The sequence below is a fragment of the Apostichopus japonicus genome, chromosome 14, assembly GCF_037975245.1.
Source record: "Apostichopus japonicus isolate 1M-3 chromosome 14, ASM3797524v1, whole genome shotgun sequence".
NCBI classification, from domain to species: Eukaryota; Metazoa; Echinodermata; class Holothuroidea; order Aspidochirotida; family Stichopodidae; genus Apostichopus; species Apostichopus japonicus.
The window spans coordinates 19,320,561-19,344,135 of record NC_092574.1 but is presented as its reverse complement, the minus strand read 5'-3'; the positions used below and the strand labels follow the sequence as shown (position 1 = coordinate 19,344,135).

The 23,575-nt window shown below is 36.5% G+C and overlaps 4 protein-coding genes across 6 annotated transcripts in view; 1 reads left to right on the top strand and 3 right to left on the bottom strand.

The window, feature by feature from the left end:
* Positions 1-1,490, bottom strand: part of LOC139980240 (E3 ubiquitin-protein ligase MYCBP2-like) — a 69,408-nt gene extending 67,918 nt beyond the window's left edge. For both annotated transcript variants that reach the window (XM_071991772.1, XM_071991773.1), the window contains exon 1: positions 1,030-1,490. In XM_071991772.1, coding sequence (XP_071847873.1) covers positions 1,030-1,139 — 110 coding nt within the window. In that variant the 5' untranslated portion in view covers positions 1,140-1,490. The remainder of the gene's footprint in view (positions 1-1,029) is intronic.
* Positions 1,491-3,312: 1,822 nt separating this feature from the next.
* LOC139980236 (coiled-coil domain-containing protein 134-like) lies at positions 3,313-12,034 on the bottom strand. The gene is made up of 6 exons (XM_071991767.1): positions 11,659-12,034; positions 11,165-11,286; positions 9,792-9,876; positions 7,983-8,164; positions 7,596-7,664; positions 3,313-6,495 (listed from the first exon to the last, which is right to left on the bottom strand). The coding sequence occupies exons 1-6, from the start codon at positions 11,891-11,893 to the stop codon at positions 6,412-6,414; spliced, it is 777 nt and encodes a 258-aa protein (XP_071847868.1). The 5' UTR covers positions 11,894-12,034; the 3' UTR covers positions 3,313-6,411.
* Positions 12,035-12,333: 299 nt separating this feature from the next.
* LOC139980238 (protein YIPF6-like) lies at positions 12,334-19,500 on the top strand. The gene is made up of 7 exons (XM_071991768.1): positions 12,334-12,493; positions 14,016-14,138; positions 14,816-14,894; positions 15,326-15,368; positions 15,602-15,757; positions 17,403-17,557; positions 18,433-19,500. The coding sequence occupies exons 1-7, from the start codon at positions 12,461-12,463 to the stop codon at positions 18,543-18,545; spliced, it is 702 nt and encodes a 233-aa protein (XP_071847869.1). The 5' UTR covers positions 12,334-12,460; the 3' UTR covers positions 18,546-19,500.
* A 1,155-nt stretch (positions 19,501-20,655) lies between these two features.
* Positions 20,656-23,575, bottom strand: part of LOC139980239 (large ribosomal subunit protein uL6-like) — an 8,242-nt gene continuing 5,322 nt past the window's right edge. For both annotated transcript variants that reach the window (XM_071991770.1, XM_071991769.1), the window contains exons 3-5: positions 23,326-23,531; positions 21,972-22,185; positions 20,656-20,838 (exon numbers count right to left, since the gene is read on the bottom strand). In XM_071991770.1, coding sequence (XP_071847871.1) covers positions 20,729-20,838; positions 21,972-22,185; positions 23,326-23,531 — 530 coding nt within the window. In that variant the 3' untranslated portion in view covers positions 20,656-20,728. The remainder of the gene's footprint in view (positions 20,839-21,971; positions 22,186-23,325; positions 23,532-23,575) is intronic.

Sequence of the window (23,575 nt, the reverse complement as noted above, 5' to 3'; positions counted from 1 at the left end):
ACCTCCACAAACACCTTGGCAATACTCACTAAAGTGGATTCCCATATGGTACTTCATATCAAGCACATCCAACTTTTAAATTGCTGTAATCATGTTTACAAGGTTTCCATATTTTGGCCAATAGATGGTAAATTTAACCATATGGATGTCTTACTCACTTTATGAGAGGCATCAGTTAATGATTTTCTTTATCAAAATGTAACAACATAATGTGATAGAACTAGCTCATTTGAAATCTCAAGACAAAACATTTCAAGCTAATCACATCAATCAATTCCCTGTTAAATGTTTCACAAAACTACTTAGTAAAACTTCATACCTATCTTAAGAAGTTTGGTCAAAATAGGGCCAACTTTCATAAAATTCAGTGTTACATCGCTGCTGTATTGCAGACACATACATATTAGAGACTTTGTTGTGTAAGCTGTGTGAATATACATAGGCTACTATTTTGACAAGCCATTAAAAATGGCCGTTGAATGCTTTGTGAACTTTCGGTTGCCAACCAAAGGCCATGTGCAACACATGTAGGCCTTGGTGTACCCACTGTCACAAGTTCTGTCAAGCCTAATTGAAATATATATAAAAGTTTAGATGGCTGACGTTTCGATCCTAGCAGTAGCAAGATCTCTTCAGAGGCTAACTGACACAAAAACAAACTAAGAACATTATGAAGCACATATGGACAGACAGTTATATTGGACAAATGAGCAATGAACTTAGCAAATTAGACACAATAAAGGAGAGGTAAGCTGAAAGAGAATAGAAATATTTGTATTTGGCATTACATCTTGGGGCCTAGCCTATTCAGTAATAAGGAACTATTTTGAAAAGGCATATTTTCCTTTCACAAAATTGAGAAGAGCAGCCCAACTTTGGCTACTCCTAACATATTGTTACCTAGGCCTAGCCTACATTGGTGGATCAAAACTGGAGCGACCAGATTGTGGTACTAAGCCTAGCCTACTAAGTTAGGCCTAACCTTAGCCTAGCGTTAGGCCATAAGCCCCTAGTCTTTGCTTAGCCTACCTCGAGGTTTCATACAATCGGTGGAAGACAACGGATGACAAAGACTCGTCTCGAAGGAATCTACGAAGCTCCTGAACATGTTGAATATGTTCAGCCATAGTAGTGGCCATCTTCTCTAAAGTTGCAATTACATAGCTTACTCGCGCTATTTAATTCTTCGTGTTGCGTATACTTAGCGTTAGGCTAGAGAGCCGTGCATTTGGAGTACGTTCATTTGTAGCTAGCCTGTACTGTCAATGGTAACATTACTTGACTAAGGCGAAATAACAAACGTTTATTATTTAGATGTGACTAAGCACAACTTTGGGACTGTTCACTGATCAGCAGTGTGACATGCAGTCTCGTAAACCATGAACGACACACGGAAGTTGCAACATCTCCGTATGAACAAGGAGTTTATGTCATTCAATACGCGCTTGGAATATTGTTCCCATGAAAGTGCGCCTTGCGCATGTAATTTTACACGACTATAAGTATAACATACCCGTATCATCAATCATGGGCGTCACTATAAAGTACGAAGAATGGAAATGGTGGTGGGGGTGGGGGGGGGGGGGGACACTGGATACTGACATGTTCAACCCTGTGAATGTATATTATTGTTCCCGACAAACCAAGCGGACATGATTTTACATGGAATGTAAATTGTGGAATTGTCTCGAATTTCCTCATAATTGGAACAAGCCATGACTTGTTGCTGTTTTCATCTGAAATGTTTTACTATTTTAGTACCGTATTACTATTTTATTACATAGGGAAAAAGTTTTTCCCAGAAAAGGAAATTCGGATATCGAACATAAAATTGCAGAATAGAAATTTAGAATTTGAAATGAAAAAGAAATATACAATCAATGAAAATAGTAATGGCAAGAAGAGAAACACAGGCGGCGATATTGAACACGAATTAACATAGGCCTATAAAAATTACTCAGCGATGCAAGGTACACGTGTTGAGTTATTTTTATCATCAGAGTTCTCCTATTCTTGCGAAATTTAATTTATATTCTCAGACCTGGAATACTTTATCGGCTCCCCTTTCTTCGAAATATCGACTTTGGCGAGGTGAAGGGGGGGGGGGGGGATTAACATTGTAGGCCTATGTTGCAATAATATCCCGACTATTTTATCTCGACTGTAACAGTGCCTTTTTATCTTGAATATGTTTCCATTCCGCCTTTGTTGTTTTTATGACCAAATTGTCGGTGTTTCAAAATGTCGGTGTTTCATCCACATTTTACTCCCTGTAGGCCTATATTACACGTAACAATAGTAAGTGTGGTTATAAGGATCCCTGCACTGCATTAAAATTGTAATTTTCGAGATAAAACGTCAATATTTTGAGATCATACACGTCAAAAGTTAGAGATAATAATCTCGCAATTGAGTCAATATGAACAATTATAACTGGGTCTGCCCGACAGTGACGTATCCGGAGATTTGATATGTTCCCGACAACTATTTCCCCTTCAAACGTTATACAAGTTTATTTTCCAAGACAAAATTCGCAGGCAAATCATTTTTGGTGGTGGCCATGGGGAGGGGGGTGGGGCTAGTTGGTAGGTTTGTATCACCAACCCCCAACCCCCTGATACAGATAGGTGCATGAAAAATTATGAAATTGCGCCCCGTGTCGGACTTTCCCGGCTGATTGCCAAAAAACAAAAAAAAACTACAGAATAGTTTAATGACCACCGATTTATGTTGGAGATGAGGGAGGTACTGAGTGAGTATCGTTTCCCCCTTGCAGGATCATAAGTGTAACAGTTAGACCAATGGGAAGTTTGGTGGTCTTTTTAATAAGGGTTGGATTTTTTAAAAATATTATAACAGCAATTCACAGCTTTCTATTGCACTGAATATTAATCATATCAAAATAAACCAAAACTGTTAGCAAAATGCTTATCCCCTAAAGAGCCTGTTTAAGAGAATGTGTAAAAGTAAGAGGGCCTGACGTTTCGATCCTAGCAGGATCTTCTTCAGGGGCTGAATGACTATTAGTTACAGTAACATTAGGGATAAATACACACACAGAACACAGACAGGATAATTATGAGCAGGGTGAACACAAATGATAAAGACATAAGAGGATTAGTTGATGAGGGATGGAGAGAAAAAAAGAAACCAACAGGGGCAAGAGGAGAGGTAGTACCTATCCTCTTCCCCTGTTGGTTTCTAGTTGTAGGCTCTGTGTTCACCCTGTTCAGCCTCTGGAGAAGATCCTGCGAGGATCAAAACGTCAGGCCCTCTTACTTTAACATATTAATAGTATCCAACACAAGAAAATGGATTTCAAACAAAATTTATTTGCGAGCAATTACTCAGTTGTCATTATTTATTCATGCCAAAATGTTTAATCACAAAAGTGTGAAGAGTGAGGCATACTCTTTTCAAATTGATAATTTCAGAAATTTAAATTTCTTTTGAAAACTTTGAAGAAGGAAAAGTAGAAGGATAGGGTGACAAAACTTGCATAGCAGCTGTAATGGTATGAAAACAATTACTGAAATCAGTAATAGACACGATGTGTACAATGAACATGTAAAAAAACAGTTTCAAGTTAACAATAAATTTAAACCACTGGATAAGTTCATTGAGCATAAATTGCATTGTATGTCACATCAAATGGAAGAGTTGACGCACCAGCCCCTCCCCCCACCCCCTCCTAAACACACACACACACCCCCCTAAAGTTTTCAATTGATACCACAACGGTAATAGACTGCCATCTTTGATTGTGAGAGTAATGGCAAACTACTACAAAATATGACACAAATAATATAACGTGGAAATAATTTTAAAAATACAACAAACCTACATTATTGTTAATAATAATTTAATAACTTCTCATTAATATGAGAAATTTCTTTCAAATCTGTGAGGAAGGCACAAACACAATTTAATTGTCATTAGGTAACCATTCAATGGACTGAAAATATTAGCTATATGACTGACAAAAAGACTGGAAAATTTCATTAAATTAATTCTAAAATAGAAACCGGCAATTTCAGGTCAAGGAACAGTTCAACACTGTAAGTGCAAAGTATATTTTATTAATGGAACTTAGGTGACGTTAGGTCATAATGGAAAAGTATGGTGGTCCGGAGGGGACAAACTAGTTGTAGGCTTAATTTATGTTACCATAAGTCAGCAAGTCTACAAAAATATGCAAGTTATACCAACAAGTTAAGTCTGCAACTAGTTTGCCCCTTCAGAACCACCGTAGTAAAGACAAACGGAATATTCAACAATTACTTTTGGTGTTTAGCTTTTAAAGCATGTCTATAAAAAAAATTGAAACTGACACTGATATTATATCGCTTCTGGAATTGTATTTCCAGCAATGAAATACAATTTGGTGAAACTTTTTCCCCTCCTAGCATGACCTCTCCGCATCCTAAAATTCAGGGAATAATTTATCCAGGTCACATCACAAAATGCTATGCAAAGCGGTCAAATTGCCCTCCTTTTATCGGGGTTATGTGGGGTCAGAGGAGGCTGGCATGACCTCTCCACATCCTAAAATTCATGAATAATTTATCCAGGTCACATGGCAAAATGCTATGCAAAGTGGGCAAATTGCTTCATAATTCAAATTTGTATGGCAAGTTGTGTACACGAAAGCATACTATTTTCAGTATTTATGTAACATAAAATGGATTAAAACTGAAATATGCCACACAAAATGTGACCACTAAATTATCCTCTGTACATTATTTGCAAACCTGCCTCAAAGCAAATATTCCATTAATGGTTACTTATCTAGGTTATGTGTTGTTAATCGTCAAGTGACGAATCGATTTCTAGCACCACTTTCATTGAATAAGTTTCAGTCTTTGCATTTGCGACAGCTAACGTAAGACACGTTTTCTTACAGCAGACTTTCGGGGCCCACAACCGTTCCGACCCCCACCCCTCTGAGCTGATGTTCAGAATGCATGGAAGGTTAGAAACTGGACTTAATCTTACATAAATACCTTGATAGATCTCCATCTAGGTCCAAATCTAACATTTATTAAAGTTTCAAATGTATGGATAAATCCTGTGATCCACCCAAAACTTGTTATGACCCTCCTTTGGATCCACACCCAACAGTTTGTGGACTCTCCTCTGTCATATCATTGTCCAACAAAAAAGAAAATTATTGGTCATATTTGTATACCAGTATTAACTTTCAAGATATTTACCTGTAAAAAAAAGGGGCAAGTTTTATGATATATATTTCTATATATATATTTTTCATCAGTGCTTATGCATTCTACAATGTTTATTTTGATCCATTAGTTTGTTAATTTTCATAACTCTGTCTAACATGTCCCTCTACCTTTTATATTAAGAATCAGGGCTATCATGATAAAAAAATTTAACACCATTTGTACTGCACAAAGTTGCATCATAACAGAGACACTTCACGCCACAGACGTCTTTTCAACACTATCCTGTAAACAAGTGGTATAGGCACCCGTTTCAACCAGTGGCATCACCAGACATTTGGAAGTGGACCATACAGATGATAACAATATTTGGAGGGCATAAAATGGGAGAATGGCAGCTGGCCCCGTAGGTGAATGTGGAGTGAGGAGCCAACCTGGTGTGGGGTCCAGGAGGTCGCCATAGGGCCCCAAGTTGAGCCAAGGGAACAATTCCAGCACTTTTAGCAGCTTCAAATCAGCACAATTTGGAGGTACACGGAAGTAAAACTTGTAAAACAGGGGGCAGGACACGAGAAGGGCACCGCAAAAGTTTTTATTTGCGGGGATATAATCCCCTCTATCCCCACCTCCCCACACCCCTCCCCCCATGGTATACTGGTATCAGTATTTCATCAGTTCAGTCATGAAAATTGTTTTTAACAAGGTCAATACAAGTACTGTATATCAGAGCTAACTAGCAACACTGATAAGCTATCAGAGGTCAAATTATTCCAATGAATTTGGTCACAAATGTTATTTGCTTTGTTGCTGATAGAGAACTTATTTACATTTTATTGCTCATAGTATTTGTCACAATTTCTTGGAGAAAACTTCATAATGTGTTCTTACATTGACAAAATGGATTTTCAAACAAACTTTTCGTTGGCAACTTTAAGTTTTCACGATGGACGGAAATAGTGCTTGGCAAACCAAATTATGCAAGTGAGGCGACACAGTCAAATATTTACTGCAGCCGTCTATTAAACTTTATTCAAGTGATGCTCTCCACTGTAACCTTAACAGAATAACTTGCACTGAACTCATGAATTTAATGAACATTGAATTCAGCTCTGCATGTGGTATTAGCTGCTGAAAATCTGGTTGAAGTTCACATACATTTCATCATGGAATTTTCCCCTGTGTATATCTTCCAAATAGATGTACCACTTTAGTATGATTTCGTCCATTAAGCTCATAATTCAACTTTTGTGACTCTTGGTCCTCTTTTTTTATCTGATTTTGCTTTCTTCTTTTTGTCTCCAGAGGGTTGGGGTGGCTGAAAACAGGAAAAATGTGCTTTGATTTTAAAATAATGGAGGTCACTTGCATTTCTGCAAAACACTTAGATAAAACAAATTGGTATATTGATGTATGTAGAGAACAGCTAGCATCATCAAAGCTGGGAGGGTGAACATAACAAATAGAGACTCTTCCCCAACAGAAGTGGAGGAATGGAATGTTTTCTTGTTCAAGGAATACATTTAGCTTTAACTTCAAATATACTGTAAAGAACACTAATGGTCACAACAGTCACTTAATAGTCTCAATTTTCGGAGGGTCACTGCTACTCGATGCCTATTTCACTCTCTTTCAATCCTTAACCACTATCTGTTGATTCTTTGTTGCATTGTTTTAACTCAGTTTATCTTTTGCAATCTTCTCACTATCTTTATATAGCTCAATAAAAAAAAACAATCCTCCTCACTGTCTGTTTCTAATCATGTTTAACTTAACCAATGAACTGTCCTACCTTCTGTTTATGCTTTGTTTTTGTATGTCTCTGAGGAAAATTATGCTGGGCTTGAAACATCAGGCTTTGTAACTTTTTATAAATTAGGCTAAAGATGATGTTTCATTACACAATCAGTTTGTTATCGACTGTCCATTTATTTCTATCTCTTTGGATTTTATTTCACTGAGACCTGACATTGACTAGTTTGAACCACCTCATTTTGGAGGCTACATTTAAGCAGTCAAAATAAATTACAGTACAGTACACTATGTTTGAAATGAATGCCTTGTATCAATTTCAGTGCGGAGCCCAAACTTGTGGATCATGCAGGTGATCTTTCTGTAGGGTTTTCTTAGTTCAGAAAATGGGACATTCGATCTGAAATTTGAAATTCCTTGAACAGATTGATCCAAACTAATAAACTCCAACAATCTATAAAGTGATGAAGATGATAAGAGAATAAACATTGCAGTTACTTAGGCAACAAATATTTGAGAAGCAATAGATATTTACAAACCTACAAACAAACATACATACAAACAAAGAACTGCATATAAAGTGCAGAAAATGAACTCCAAGGAAGAATTATCACCTCTCTCTACCATTGGCTGATCAATGAATAAAAAAAAGTCTTCTTAACTTACCTGAAACTGTTGTCGATAAGGATTGAAGAAACCAGGTTCTTTAGGAATGATGTTAAGCTCTTGGGATGCCTAGATTTAACAAAAAAATATACATATATATATATATATATATATATATAAACAAAAGTATTCAACAAACTAAACATTCCAGCCAATGAGGATAATATGGAAATCTAATTTGTAATTTGGGAATTTTATTTCTAAAATTCTATAATCCTGCCCTACTTAGAATCAATCAAGAAATGGATCTGGTATACAGATATAACAGGCTATTGCATGCATGATAGAGCTTCTTCAACTTTTACATCACAGGCTTCTTCTCCCTGGGGTTTCAAATGCAATGTTCTTCTCTGTAAATCAGACTGTCAAATGTAGAAAAAAACTTACCAAATTGAACATTTGGGTACTATATTCATCCAAAAACCCAACATCTGAACTGTATGTAATAGCCCACTTCAATATGTTCGCAACATCCGATTTTTTCTTCTCAAGACAGGCATGGGTAATTTCTGGTAGTTTTAATGCCATATCTCCAAAAAGGCCAGCATTTTCCATGATAATAGACAGTGCTGAAGAATAGAAATTCAAGATAAATTACTTTGTATTAATACAGGGCTTGGAGTTTCTTCAATGCCCTTTTACAGTATCAACACCACCTAGATTATTTGTAGTTAAATGCATTTCCATGAACAAGCAGATGCATTTCCTACCCATATGTCTTGAGCCGCAAAAAAACTTTCTCCAATGGAAATTTGTGATCGAAGATGTGAATGATTAGGTGGGATATTTTGATTCTTGTAATCTTTTCAGGTTTTCTTGGAGTCATATCTGAAATCTTGAAGGTCAGGTGCATGAACTGAAATATCAATAGTGCATGTGTAAGATGTAAGTCAAGAATCATTGTTACATACAGGATTAAGATCTGAATAAATTTACTCCAGTCTATAACATGTATATCTCTTACACACTAACCTACTCATCATCCATTTAAGAAAACTGTTAAATAATGAAATGAAATCTGATTTTTTTTCTTTTTCATTGTTTCAGTATGTAAGTTATATCATGTAGTAGCACCTAGACTACTTCAATTTGAAACTATAGAAAAACTACACACTGATGTTTGGGTGGAGACGGGGAGGGGGGGGGGGGGTAAGTCCCATAATTGTAGGGATGGAAATCTTGAAATACTTAAAAGGTTCCATAAACAGTGGATACATACTGATATCAAAGATAACAGCTGTTGAAAGTAGTCTGCACGGTTCATAAATGGTAATAATGGGATTACTATATATGGTTACTTGCTGATGCAGCACAATAAACCAACCTATAGGTTACATTATATATGAATGAATTACACCAACACAATGGAATAAGCCTTCCCTTAGGTAAACATATAACAAGCCATTGATGATAAGGGTGATTACAGTATCCAAAGCTTACTGCTTATCTAATCCAAACTTGTCTGCATGATAACTTTGTGTAAACTATAGGACCATAAATCAGAACACAGAAATATGGTGAACTTTACACTGCAACTGAGTGTTGAAACTTGAAACCACAAATTTATCAGGGTTTAATAAGAGTGGAATATGTACCTTTTTTACACTCTTTATCATTTTGTAAAATAATGGTCGGTTTTCCAGCACTTGGCAAGTATATAATACATACAGTAAAGATCAATGCAGAATTAGAAATCGCACAAAATTTAAGGCTGATTTGCAACCTTTATCATAGATCTAGCAACCTGTGCAGTTGGTATCATGATCAAATTTGATGTAACACACTTAGCAAAAACTTTTGAAACAACTTCAGGCAACATCAGATTGTAAAAGCATCCTAAATTCATAGATAACAAACTAAATACTCTTTATATTCAATAACAGCATTGCATTTATTTCTGCTAAAAATTTGCTATATAACATTTGAAAATTCCTTTCCTCATGGATTTGCATCTTCCAATTACTCTCAGACATTTTCAAAGTGTTACATCAACCAATTAAATTTTTTGAGGGAGGAAAAACATACTTTTGAGGGTGATAGTAACATGCTTGTTGAAGGTGGAGCATGAGTAACCTTTACTTGATTTCTAGCATATTTACTGGTGACCTTTAACGAGAGTATTAACGGCAGGAAGCCTTCTGCAGGCAATAGACCTTTTGAAGAAAACACTTGTCTTTTAAGAGGAGCCAAATTTACCTTCTTTTGTTTCTTCATCTGTTGGGAAAGACATCCCTGGTTCAAATCCTTTCTGAACGAGAGTTGACCTGGATGTGCCAACTACCTGTCAGACATAAAATATTGACAAAATTGTAATTTAACTAATTACTGTATTAATTTATTATCAGAATATAGCATTTCTAATTTGATGAAACTACCCTTTGCTGATAATCCACATAAAATATTTGTTAAAAGAACAAGATTCTCATGTCAAGTCAAACGTGGTTAGTGCCAATCCTAATTAAAGATCATTAATACTGCCCCAAATTATGCCAGAATATCACATAATGGTCACAGACCTGTGCTTGAATTTCAACACACAGAATACTAGATTCCTAAGTAGTGATCCATACTGAGACATTTGAATAATTCTCAATGACTTGGAGTAAGTTGGAGGGTCATAGTCTCTAGGAAAGAACTTTTGGAAACTTCTAGCAACCTTTTAGAGTGCTAAAATTTGGGGCTAATAATGATGACCTCATGGTGATGATGATAATGATGATAATTAAGTACAAAGTTACAAACTGAGTTCAGAAACAACTTTTTTCTTACTCTCTCTGCCAGAGAAATTGATTGAAATTTTTGCCATAAATTACAACTACTGTATTGATAAAAATTAAAATTAGAATTTTACTTGTTATTAAGGAACCTCCACAGTAAAGACAGAGAGAGAAAATGTGTTTTATATCATAAAACTTGTTCAAGCTATGCTTTATGAGTCATGTACTGTACTCATTCAACTGCCAAACATGACAATGAGATATATTACTTGGCAGTAAACAATTTCCCAAAAAATGGCCAAATGATTTCTTTAATTCAGTTCGGTAAGTCAATTTGATCTTGCATTTTCGTACTGTGGAATTTTAGGGTTAAAGTTTCATTATGCATTCCATTATAAACACACCTCATCCAGATGTCAGATTTAACAATTAAATTGAACAAATTCGCATTGGAGGAGACTTGTAGTTCCTCTTAAAATGTTTTCTTCATTTGTCATGTTTTCTTATGAGGGCCTTGGGGAAGATGAGCTATGGCTAACCAAGTTTTCCTCTTTAAATAAAGTATAAATAAAGTTTAAATAAACATAATTAACTTTGAGTGCAATTATATTGGTAAATATTGAACAGAGGTGACAACTATCTGTCTTCCTAGCATGTTTAGGGACTTTCTAAATTGCAAAGATTCCAAAATTTGAGTTAAATGTTGAATTGGAAGCCACCCGACGTGTAAGTTGTAATCCATAAGCCCTTGCGGGCTTCTCCCACATTTGTGGTCGCTTAAGCGTCGTAAAAATAACTGCCGATTATTATTATTATTATTATTATACATTAAAGGACATGCATACAGCTTACAGTTCTCATTCTTGTAATCAGCAGGTCAACCATCTGATAGGTCTTCTCGTATTCGTAAGTCTCCAAGAGACTGTCCACTGCTGCGATATGTTGAGCTCTCTTTTGCAGGTAAAGTTTCCTAACTGAGAACAGTTGTAAACAGGTTGCAAGTTAAGGATGACAAACAGACCTGTATCAATTTAAATGTAAATCTATGTTGACTTAATAAATTTACATATGAAACCATTTAGTTCATTACACCAGAGATACATATATATACAAATGTGCTGTTAATATTTGAAAGATTAATGTAGGCCACTGTAGCATATATCACACAGTTTGATACCACCGTTTTGGTGCATATTGTGGTATAGGCCTATATAACGTAACTAACGAATTCATGTAGCCAAGGCCTAGCTAGATTATAATATCGACCAACACACGTTACGAATTTTTAAAACACATTTTGCAGCTAATGTATTGTAACCTGCAATATATTGGACTAGGAAGGATACATGTTTGAAGGTCTCGTTCCGATCTCTTTTCGTCGTCCTTAACTGAATCTTTTCCATCGCCTCCTGTGGGGTTTGGTACATCTTCTGGTAAATTCTTGTTTTCGTCGGTTGTTTGCTTGTGAGGCTCGTCGTTTGTTGTGGAACTAGGAGCACTATCACCGTGCTCACACATAACTTGGTACTGACAAACCAACAAAATCATAACAAATTTCATTACATTAACAGTGGACGCCATTTTCAAGTATGTAAGCGTTTCCAAGGCAAACCAAACCTCTCACTCTCAGCGGGGTTGCAGGGAACTTGTTCACACGAAGTGAACATGGTTATGAAAATAAAGCGAACAAAGTAAAAAGATACGTATCATAAGATAAACAACAATCACAGCATGCGTGCGACCACGATCACAAAAACATTCCTCATAATATCAAATGGTATAAACTTTTGTAAGTAAATACTACCTTCAAATGCATAAATATCATTTTAAACATTTGTTTTATTATTTAAAATTGTTTCAAACAATATTTAATATATCTTAAAGATTTAATATTTTCATATTGTAATTTTTATAGTTAGATGTATCAAAATCAGACTCGATTAATAGTATGATAGGGATTGATAAAATAATTGTGATCAGCTGATTACACGGAGCTGTGGTTGCAGCTACATATTACACTGACTGTCTAACACTAACGTCGTAAGGTGGTAACTCATAATGCATACGGATTTGGGTATACGTTACACTTACACTACAGTAAGCGCAGGTGAAAACGTATAGTACACAATTAGTACACAAACGACAGAGATGGCAGACGTGGCGACAGACATATCACCTCAGGTACTGAAAATATTTCAAAACCCTTTGGTGGAATTTGGGTTATGAATATATCCGTGTTGTATAACTTAGTTTAAAACATATATTTTATCAATTATCTGCACTTGTAAATTAAGTAGCAATAAAACTTGCCTATCTATTTCAACAATAGGCCTGGTTTGAGTAATACTTAGTAACAGTACACGTAGTTCTAGCCTGCGTATATGTTTAGGCCACGCAAGATCTACTACTACTATGTACTACTATGTACTACTATGTACTAATGTACAATTTCGGTTCCCTAATCTGGCGTGTTGTGTTATATAGCATACCTATTTTGCTGCAATGATACAAAGATTGGACCAAAGATTAGACACTCATGACCAATACCTATATAAAGCGTTAACGAAACGTATAAAATTAATATCGTGCAACAGGATAATGGTTAGAAGTACTTGAAAAAATGTGATCTACCAGTACCAGTGCCAGTTTGACTTTGTATACACCATACTCAGTAGAGTGTAGGGTAACAGTAGGCCTAGTACTTAAAAATAACCTACAGTTTTACGGGCATACCTTAGCGGGTAGCCTCTTAATTACCCTGTATCTCTGCAAAACATTTTGTTGTAGCCTGGCTCAATGTGAAAAATATGCATATTATGACAACATGGTCCCCAAGAATCTAGTGCCATACCACCATAGGTACATACCGCCATACCTTTCCGACATAATTTTCTATCCTTTCCACCATGGCCGAATGGTACATTTTAGGAATGGATTTAACCAGGGTGTACAGGAATGTATCGGTGAAACTTTTTTTGAATTGCGTGGAAGGATAGATACACCGTCTTCAAATGTGACAGTATTCTGGATAGACTGAATTGTATAGACTAGAGAAGATTGGGGAATTGACAAAAAGTCTTTAATGTACAGGTTGATTGAATAGTTCTAATTGTAAGTTTGTAAGAGTTGATACACTCTCTTCAAATATATAATAGTTGGTTGAATAAATGGAATTAAATTAGGCTGATTATTTGTTAAAAAATCCGATTCTGATTGTCGATTTGAATGACCGATTTTGTGAGCCTAGGTAGAGTGAAGCGAAGCAATATACAGTGCATATACAATGCAACCACAATACTGTACTCTTTCCGCCATACAAAAAGTGCTTTACCCCAATGGCGGTAACATGGCGGAATGGCACTTTTCTATAGCGGAAAGTACAGATGGCGGAATGACAAGCAGCCCCATGGTACCCTGCAAGCTATACAGATCGGCATATTGCAAAATCAACAAATTATGTATTTTTCAGTATTGACTTCAGAATAAAATTAGGTTATAATATGAGGGACATTAAAGGTGTTCAAACATCTCATGATTGATTCTGCTAAGTGACATGGGTTGTGCTTTATACAAATTGCCAAATCTGAGGAGGTTTGGTATAAGTTTGCTGTCATTTGATATGTTAAGTTATTACTATTACTTTCACATATTAGAATTGTCTTTTAATGTGACCAATAATTGTGGCTTACCCTCACTTTCACAGCTTGAACCACAGTTTACAGACCTGGAATTAGAACATCCAGTTGATGGTGATATTACCATTCCAGGGGCTCAGGATGAAGAAACCGATATATCAACGTTAGATGAGCCTGTAATTGATACAATTGTAAGATTATAAAACCAACATTTTTTACTTTCAATCTTTTCAGGATTAAATTCTAGTGGTCATTTGAAGAAGATTAAATGTGTGTAGATAAAAGTGGCTCACTGTGAGAAAAAGTCCACACGATAAGATATTTTTGTTAATGTTAATTTATGAAGGTGAGCTTTATCCTAACAGGGTGTGATGTGTTAGTTGAACACTGACAGCAAAATGTGATTTTTTTTCCAGTATTGTTTAAGTAGGAACATGAAGTTACAAGAGAAAATAGGCTAGCATCCGTGTCTTTGATATGGGAAAAAAATCATTAATTAATATTTTATCTCATTGTGACAAAAATTTGCAATTTCATAGAACATCTTTGATTAACTATGATCTGTATTCAACACCATTTAAATACTACATTTTCAACACCATTTAAATTTTCAACACCATTTAAATACTACATTTGCTCAGAATGAGATTGTAGCCTTGAGTTGATATATGTAATAGAAATCTCCCACATTTCAATTGGAGGTCTAGATTAATTAAGGAAGTTCAATGGAATATGTTTCAATACACATATTAAAGTAAGGGCATATTTTTTCATGATAGTGACATATACTTATATGTGTATAGGAAAATGGATAAATAAATGTGTTCTCGAATATGAAAGTCTTCTTTTGGTATGGTTGAATTTGCAGATGAGAGATGCGAGTGCTGTTGGCAAAAAGTTTTTCCATGTCCTCTACCCGAAGCAAAGCAAGTCGTTGCTGAAAGAATGTAAGTTCTTTCTTTTGAATATGCTTACAAGTAACAAAATGCATTACAATGCAGGTTTGATAAATTAAATTTGAATGAGCAAAGAAATGGCAGGTAATGATATATTTGCTCTTTTAAAATTTGTGTAAAAAGTTTTGCACTCAGAATTTGGGGGTTGATTGTTAAAACCTATTCAGATCAATTCAGAAGGTCCTTGCAATGCTTATTTTATTATATATATACAAATTAGGGATTTGTTTTCTTTAGTATTAAAAACTACTGTTACGTTATCATTTTATAGTTGTAACTTTTAACTAAATTACTTTGTACCATACGTTGAACATCTGTGTGGAATTATTCATACAAATGAAAAACAAGTGAAGTTAGTGGTTTGAAATGGATTGGAAGAAGTTTTCTGTGATGGCCACCATCTTTTCTCATTTTCCTTGCAGGGGACCTTTGGGGACCATTGATCCTGTGCACTTTGATGGCAATGTAAGTACTCATGTTCTCATTTTTGTTGCTACGTAGTAAAGTAAGTACGTCCCTCACCTCTCAAATTAGTGTTATAAGCTCAGTTATCAATTGACCTTTGTTGGTTTTGTCTTTGCAGGAGTTTAATATATAACTTTTTTTCTTAAATCTTTCATCATTTTCATTCATTCATTCATTCATTCTGAATATATCATTTAAACTGGGCTTTTCTCTCCACCCCCCCCTTCCCTTAGCCTTCTGCAAGGGGGAGCAACTGGAGACAGTTCTGGCCCCGATGGAAAAGGAAAATATAATAAACCAGAAACAACTGGTTTCTCTCAGGTCTTTGGACTGATGGCATTTGGAGCAGTTGCAGTTGCTCTTAATAGCAAACTCCTTGGAGGATCTCTGTAAGTTCAAATTGTCAACAAATTTACCTGTGAAATTGCAATGATATCATTAATGTATAAATTGTTGTGACTGGGGTTTAATGAAGCTCTGGAAGGAAGGTAATAATCTATTAAATCAGAGTTTGTAATGTATTGTATGATAGAGAGAGAAACAGCATATTTTGCAGTTAGCATACCACCATCCGGCTGGATGAGCAGAATTAGAGCATCATTATACATTCCATTATAAACAAGACCTTATCCAATCCCTAAGACCCTAACTCTATACTCCATTACGTTATTACTGTGTAGTAGATAATTTTGCAATCATGGCAATGTCAGTTATTATTATTATATTATTAGGGAATAATTTATGCAGTATCGCTATGCAAAATGGCCAATTTGCTATACATGTGCCAAGATGTGTAGCAGGTTTTTTGCACAGGCACCATATTATTTTCTAAGAGACAAACTTCAGAGACTTCAAAACCGCTACACAAAATTTGTACATTAAATTATTCCCAAAATAAAATAAAACTGTTAGCAAACTGCTTATCCACTAGAGAGCCTGTGTAATAGAATGTGTAAAAGTAAGTTGGCCTGACGTTTCGATCCTAGCAGGATCTTCTTCAGAGGCTAAATGACAAGTTACAGTAACAGAGGGGACAAAAACACGCACAGAATACAGACAGGTTAATGAGCACGGTGAACACAATGAGATGGATGAAAGGGGATTATAAGTAGAAAGCAACAGGAGAAGAGGAGAGGAAGGAGATAAACTGTGGAGGGACAAAGAGAGGATTAAAGGCACAGGGTAGGGAATAAACTGGAGAGGGACAAAGACAGAAAGGTGTGAAGAAAAATGGAGGGGAAGAGAGCTGTGAGAAGAAGAGTGAAAGGGGGGGGGGGGGAGAAAGGGGAGAAGGAGTAGGGAACAGAGGAAAGTTAGTCATGTCCTTCCTGAATGTTCAGCCCATGAGGTTGAATGGTACAGAGGCGTTGCATCCAGAGCCTCTCTCTGCTGATTCGTACTAGGTCAGGAAATTATTCCCTGCAATTTGCAGCGATGGAGCAAACGAAAAATGGTAACCATAACAACTGTGTCCAGTTTTAACAAGCACAATGTCAAAATATTTATCGGACTCATGCGATGCGCTTTGTTGTTGTTAAGTATGCAATATACCAATCATAACTTTACTTTGTAATAAAGCAATATGTTTCCATGTTATTTTTTTCTTATATGTCCCTTGTATTGATTGGATCTTGATCAAATCTCTGTAATGTTTGGGGATGGCAAATTGTATATCTCCCTAATTTTGTGACAGACAGTTTGGCAGCCTTGAAAATTTTGGTACCAGGTTACCGATGGTATGAGATGCTTTATCATGTATACTCTAATTTGGACTGCCAGATAAATTTTGTATTTCAAAGGGATCATTCCTTGCATCCATTTCCTACCATAAATTCTGCGAGGGCCATAGTTATAGCAAACAAAATTGCATCGGCTTAGGCTACTTAGCATTCATCTAGTGGTTGCCCTAACAAATGATTTCAATCTTCCTTCTGTATTTAAGAGAAACCGTACTTGTTTTTGTAAACTAAACTTTTGTTTATAAATATGTTAAAAACTTTCCATTCTTTTTTTTCTTCATTTTCTTAAATATAGCTCCTTTTTTCAAAGTCTCTGTGTTTTGGGATACTGTATCTTACCGTTGGTTATAAGTCTTATTGTCGGTGAAATTCTTGGCTTCATCCCGGGTGTGGGCATCATGGTTGTGAAGGCACTAATCACTATCGCTGCATGCGTCTGGTCTACCCTTGGTAAGGAATTTCTTTTTTTTATGACAATATGTCGAGAGAGTGGCCTGCTTCTTTATGTTAAGACCTGTCTTGTTCTACAAATTTAACATGTTAACATTGCTATTTGCTTACGGTTCCCAAAGGCACTTTCCCTGAGTTTTTGACCCACTGAATTGTTCACAGATTTCCAGGCGTGTGAAATAGGCAGAGAAGTGTACGTGATAGCTATCACAGGATTTGTCAACTACTTGGATGGGAGGGAGGGGGGGGGGGAAGGGGCTGTTCTGGAGGGCTTTTGAATGATTTGCCTTTTCGAATCCTTGCTGAAGGCAGAAGGAATCTATGCGATGGTGATGGCATGTGTGGATGTGTCAGTGACACTTGCTCGTAAATGCTTTAACTTCAGAAGGATAACTGGAGTACATTTAATATTAGGTATCTATGTTACCCCTAGGTAGATGTGGTTTTGGATTGTTGGTAATCTTTAAAGGTCATTTGAGGTCAAAGTCTGAAAACATTGTATACACAATATCTCAAGAAGTAGAAGTTGCAGGAAGTTGAAACTTGGTGTGTAGCTTGCTGTTGGTAGGCAGACCATCCATAATGTTTTCATGAATCTCAAAGGTCATTTGAGGTCAACAGAGGGAAACACTTGTAAACATGATATCTCAAGGAAGGTTACCTATGAAGAATTTTATGTGCTCTCAATGTGATATCATTCATTTCTTTTTATGATAGTATAGAACAGCACATCTTAGAAACCAACCACTGGAGAATAGGTGGCTGGTAGTGGAGAGTTTACAGTATATTCATTGACCAACTCATTAATCTTGGAAGTTTAAGCCTACACATTATATTATATACATATGACCAATATCTTTTCATCTCTTTTCCAGCTTCATTAGCTTTCCTGGCCGATAGTCAACCGCGACACAGAAAGTTTTTGGCGATGTATCCAATATGTCTGTTTTATATTGTCATCAGTTGGATGGTCCTCATAAGAGAGTGATGTTACTTCCCAAAGGATGGACCTTCCCAAAGGGTATTCACAGTCTTACTTGGACTGCTGTGATGAGTGTTGTGACAGACATATTTAACAGGAAAGTTGTTGATCTGCCCGTCAGAACTAGGGCTGATGAGGTGCTGATTAAGTCATTTAGTAATTAAGGACTGTACACTAACTCAGTACTACCTGTATATAGGATCAGCTGTTTGGCAGGCCTCTAAACTCAGCTATTTACTGGCTACAAACTAGTGGATTTCAAAATTTGCTTTTGTATTTATTCAAGGACCCTTGATATTCACCAGTGAATTTGTTTATGCACTTGCAGCTTTTTCACTGCCCCATCCAGACCGACAGCTGCCCCTCCCCCTTTCCCAATTTTAAGTATATAAAATTCAAATACAGTATTCTTCATCCCATATTTTCCCAGCCCTTGCCATAATATCTTGGGCTCTCTTAATATCCACAGGCTGTAACCCTCACCCACCCACCCGGCATGCAAATTGAAGCGCATTTTTATCTAAGGCACTGAGACGAGCAATGATGTGTGTAAAATAATACATATCTTTAAGTGTATTGCCATCTTCAGTTCTGCAACTTGTTACAACAGATTGGTTTTTCCTAATATTTTTGGGAGGGGGTAGGGAGGTAAAATGATTTCTTCAAACTATTTCTTCATTTATGAAGCAAAATGAAGTCCTTGTAAGTCTGCTCATTCTTTGAAGACTTTTGTGCAATTTTCATTCCTTTTTGTCCTAAGATGGTGAATAATTTAGGTTGGAATAAAGTTCATGACCCATGTTGGTTTATATTTAGTTGCACATAGACAAAATCTTGTTACCAGTATTTTGTGTTTCTTTTTAAAAGTAGTTTTTAAATTAACTTCCGTGTAAATATATTTTCTGTGTAATGGTTCCATGGTTGGCTTCAAAGTTGATAATATATTATTCACAAAATTCTACCATACAGTCAGTGTTATCATTTTGTGTTTCAGTATATCTTATAAAGGTCAGTATGAAATTTGTGAAAGTAGACAATTCTTTGATGCGACAACTTACCCTAATAGACAATTCTGTAAGGCGATACATGGAATTTAAGATCACCAATATTTCTTGCTACCAAATTTAGTAAGAATGACAGATTGTGCAGCACTAGTCAATTTTGGACCACGATCCCACTGCAAGAGCAGTGCTGAGAGTGTACCAGTTCTCTGACCATGTTTGGTTTTCAAACCTAGAATATACCTTTTGTTGACTTTCCGTAATAAAATTCATTAACTGTTTTAAATCTACAAAAACAAGCTAAACATTTATTCAGTGGTTCTCAAACTTTTTAGACAACCGCCACCTTCGACCATCTTGAACTGTCCCAATGCCCCCCTCCCCCTACCCCCTTGACCTACCGTTCATAATCGGCCGCTCAAGTGAGCAATCAGATTGTCCGAAGATATGCATATAGGAATTAAAAAATAGCCTACATTCCCTACAAGATGATGAATTTTCTCTCAACAATATTTATTTTTTTCTCAGTTAACTTTCTGTTTGCAAGAACAACAAAAACCTGCAGAAGGCAGGCATCCTGTGAAACTGGTATAGAGAGCCCAAATGTAGTTCAGTCAGTGTGAAGGGTGAGCTTGGTGTAACGCTGCGGGATAACGATGTCTGGTTCCATCTTAGTGAGGAAGAGACGCAGATCCCCTCTCCCAGTTATGTCAAGGCCAGATCGCTGCAGTGATGTGTCGTAATCGCCAGGGACCCCCAAATCAGTGCCAAAGCCCCCTACTCCCCATATACCCTGTATCCCCCCTGAGAATCCCAATGCCCCTGGGGCAGGGCAGCAGGAACCACTTTAAGAACCACTGATTTAGTTCTGTTCACTTGCAACCTTGCTGTCCCACATCTCCAATAACAAAATAATTTCACTGCCTATCACTCTCTTGCAAGTTAACTCAGAAGGGTAATGCTCCAAGCTTGAAGCTTCCATCAAATGTGTTTTAGTGTGCATTCATCCAAACAATTCCTATATTGCAAACTTTCTCAAGGAATTTCATCGAAGGAGGCGCAGACCCAACCATCATTTAAGCTTTTATGATAAAGATCAAAACACTACACAAATGTTGTTCTTTTCTAAACATTTTTTATTGTTTTTTTGTTTTCATAATTTTACATCACTCAGTATTACATCCCATCTCATTCTATTACTGGTTCAACCACCGTGGTCTTCTCTGAAACGTAGATGCCGTCCAAAAACTTTCTGATGTCCTTATTCTTGACAGTGGTAGATTGCTGAATCAAGGCAGCTGCAAAATGAGAGATAATGCAAACAAGAACTGTCAACCAATTAAAGGACACTTAAACACAAAATCTAATATGAGAAATGTCTTTAGTAAGTTTTCTCTCTGTACCAGAGAATAATTTGGTGTTCAAATTTTGTGCAACAGTTTGAAGGCTCAGAAATTTGTCTCTTATCTCTGAAAAATTGGTCAATTGTTTTCCTTTGAAATGTCCTAAACGTGTTTTGGAAAAGAAAGACAAATTCTTATATAAACGTGCATCTAATGATATCTGAAATGCAGAGTGCTGTGAAAGCATAGCGAGCATGCCAAATAGAAAATTACCAACATGGTCATTAGGAAAGTTAGTTTTTGGACATTTTACCATGTAAATTCACAGAACATACAAATGTATTTCAATTCTTTAAGTTATGTTATTTAGAGATAGAAAAAGAGTTGCCTTCGAATAACCATTTCTGAGTTTGGATTAAACAGCTCTGGTAATTTAAGTTGAGATTTTCAACCAGCTGTGTGGAATGTATTTGGCTGGCCGACGTATTTTACAATGTCAATCATCTGAGTATACCTGAAAATGTATATGTTTGTGGCTTACATTGTTGGTTTCAACTAACATGAAACAAACAAGAGGAAGAAGACACAGATTTTTTTGTAGCAGTGCCCTTGCTATCCGTTCTACAACCATGTACATAGAAAAGATAAGCAGGTACTGCACGACAAATGTACTGAACAATCCACAATTTTTAATAAAACACAAAGTCCAACTTGTCAATGGTGACAACTTAGCAACTCTCTAACTGGGACTAGATAAACAAAGAAGACATTTTTCTTTGAGCCATGTCGGAGGAAAAGACAATAACAGGATCCTGGAATTTTGGCAAGGAAGTTTCATTCACAGATGATGACTGTCAACAAGAGTAGGTCTTGTGCACACTTGTGTTACTATCCCACAAAAACTACAGCGTGTAGAAAAGCAAATCCATCTATGTAACTACAAAGTTTTGACTTCAATGAGATATTCTGTATTGGGTAGATAATTCAACAAGTATAGATCAACAAGTATAGAAAAGACCAATGTCATGTGACCTTTTATTTGGGGGGGGTGGGGGATGGAGGTCACGGTGGGAAGGGGAAAGACTTACCAGACGATGATACCAGTTCCACGTCATTCCCTTGAATGATCAGTTCGTCTTTTTGCTTTGGCGACAGGGATACCAAGACACCTGGGTTCATCCTGACATGTCGGATCAGCTTCTCACCGAGGAAGTTCCTGACCTCCAGCATAGTTCCCTCTTCTTTCACGTTGCAGTTGATTGGGAAATGAGCGTAGGCTGATCTCATTTTGTACAGGAAACCCTGTAAAGAAGAAAAATGGTTACCACTATCAAAAGAAGAAAACAAGAAATGTTTACAAAATGAACTACTGCTGACTGTGTGCATGCACTTAAAGAGAAAAAAATCTATAGTACTTGAACTTCATCTCTTATAAATTTGAAAAAAAAAAAAGATGTTACAGAACAAGTTATAGATGTTTGTGGCTTACATTGTTGGTTTCAACCAAAAATGAAACAAACAAGAGGAAGAAGACACAAATTTTTGTAGCAGTGCTCAGCCAGCCATTCTACAATCATGTACATAGAAAAGAGAAGCAGCAACTGCACAAGCATGTAGTTCCTGAAAGGGTCAGTCCATGCCATATCACAAAATTTTGACAAAATATCCTCATGTAACTGCTTCTCTAACCTTGCAGAATACCGCCCATCAAACTGTTCCAATATACACAAGACAAAGTCAAGAGATAAATCTGACTTTGTAACCCAGGCGATCTGGGAGTTATAACCATCCACAAAATTATTGCATAATACCTAAATGAACGTGAAAATAGTGCCACTGTGTGTTTTCCATGGTTTTCGAGACTGCTAAAATTCATTGCAGTATGCTACAATGCTCAAAATGGGTGTTTCTTGGCCAGAGATTCAGATTGTGGTGTCAAAACAGCATTCACTATATCTCCTTTGCAGATAAAAGGATCTCAAAATATATATTTCACTTTTTTAAAGTTACTTTTGCAAATTTCAGAGACCATTGGTCCCCACACCCTCAAGTATTGCAGATCAGTATTACCTGGCTGTGAGGCTATCACCAAAGGCAAATAACTGCTCCGTTAAGTCACAAATGGTAGTACCACTATCCTAGCGACCACATTGCTTTCACACAAGTGACAATAAGCCCCACGTATGTGTGTAACAAGAGTTTGTCATGCTGTAGGGGAACATAACTTCCTGCCCATAAGCTAACTATTGTTTAGATAATGTTTACATCAATACGAGGTTGAAGTAACTTGTACCATACAATCAGTCCTTGTTTTTATACTCATGCTGTAGCTACCTACCACTTTCCATTTTCTTGTAAGACCTTGATTTAATATGAATTCTAACTTATTTTATAACTAATTCACACCTTCACTTGTAATGATCATCACTGAAATTCACATACCAGAGTTACTCCCTTGATCATGTTTTCAATGTGAGAGCAAACAGTACGAACACTGGCCAGTTGTTTCTTTGTTCCGAACCATTTCGTAACCAAAACCTGCTTCTTGCCAACCATCTGTATATCCACAGCAAGGTGCTTGAAGTTCTTCTTGAGCACTCCACGAGTTCCCGTCACTGTCACTATCCGCGAACGGACATGAATGTCCACTGCAAGGAAAAAAAGACCAAAACGTTAGTACATGAAAAGATCA

Excerpts from the sequence above, each read along its gene's own strand:
- LOC139980236 (XM_071991767.1), bottom strand. The coding sequence starts at position 11,893 with ATGGCGTCCACTGTTAATGTAATGAAATTTGTTATGATTTTGTTGGTT. Across the intron at positions 11,287-11,658 it reads GGAACGAGACCTTCAAACAT|TTAGGAAACTTTACCTGCAA; the intron begins GTATCCTTCCTA and ends AACTGTTCTCAG. Across the intron at positions 9,877-11,164 it reads TGATTACAAGAATGAGAACT|GTAGTTGGCACATCCAGGTC; the intron begins GTAAGCTGTATG and ends TATGTCTGACAG.
- LOC139980238 (XM_071991768.1), top strand. The coding sequence starts at position 12,461 with ATGGCAGACGTGGCGACAGACATATCACCTCAG. Across the intron at positions 12,494-14,015 it reads CGACAGACATATCACCTCAG|CTTGAACCACAGTTTACAGA; the intron begins GTACTGAAAATA and ends TCACTTTCACAG. Across the intron at positions 14,895-15,325 it reads CAAGTCGTTGCTGAAAGAAT|GGGACCTTTGGGGACCATTG; the intron begins GTAAGTTCTTTC and ends TTTTCCTTGCAG.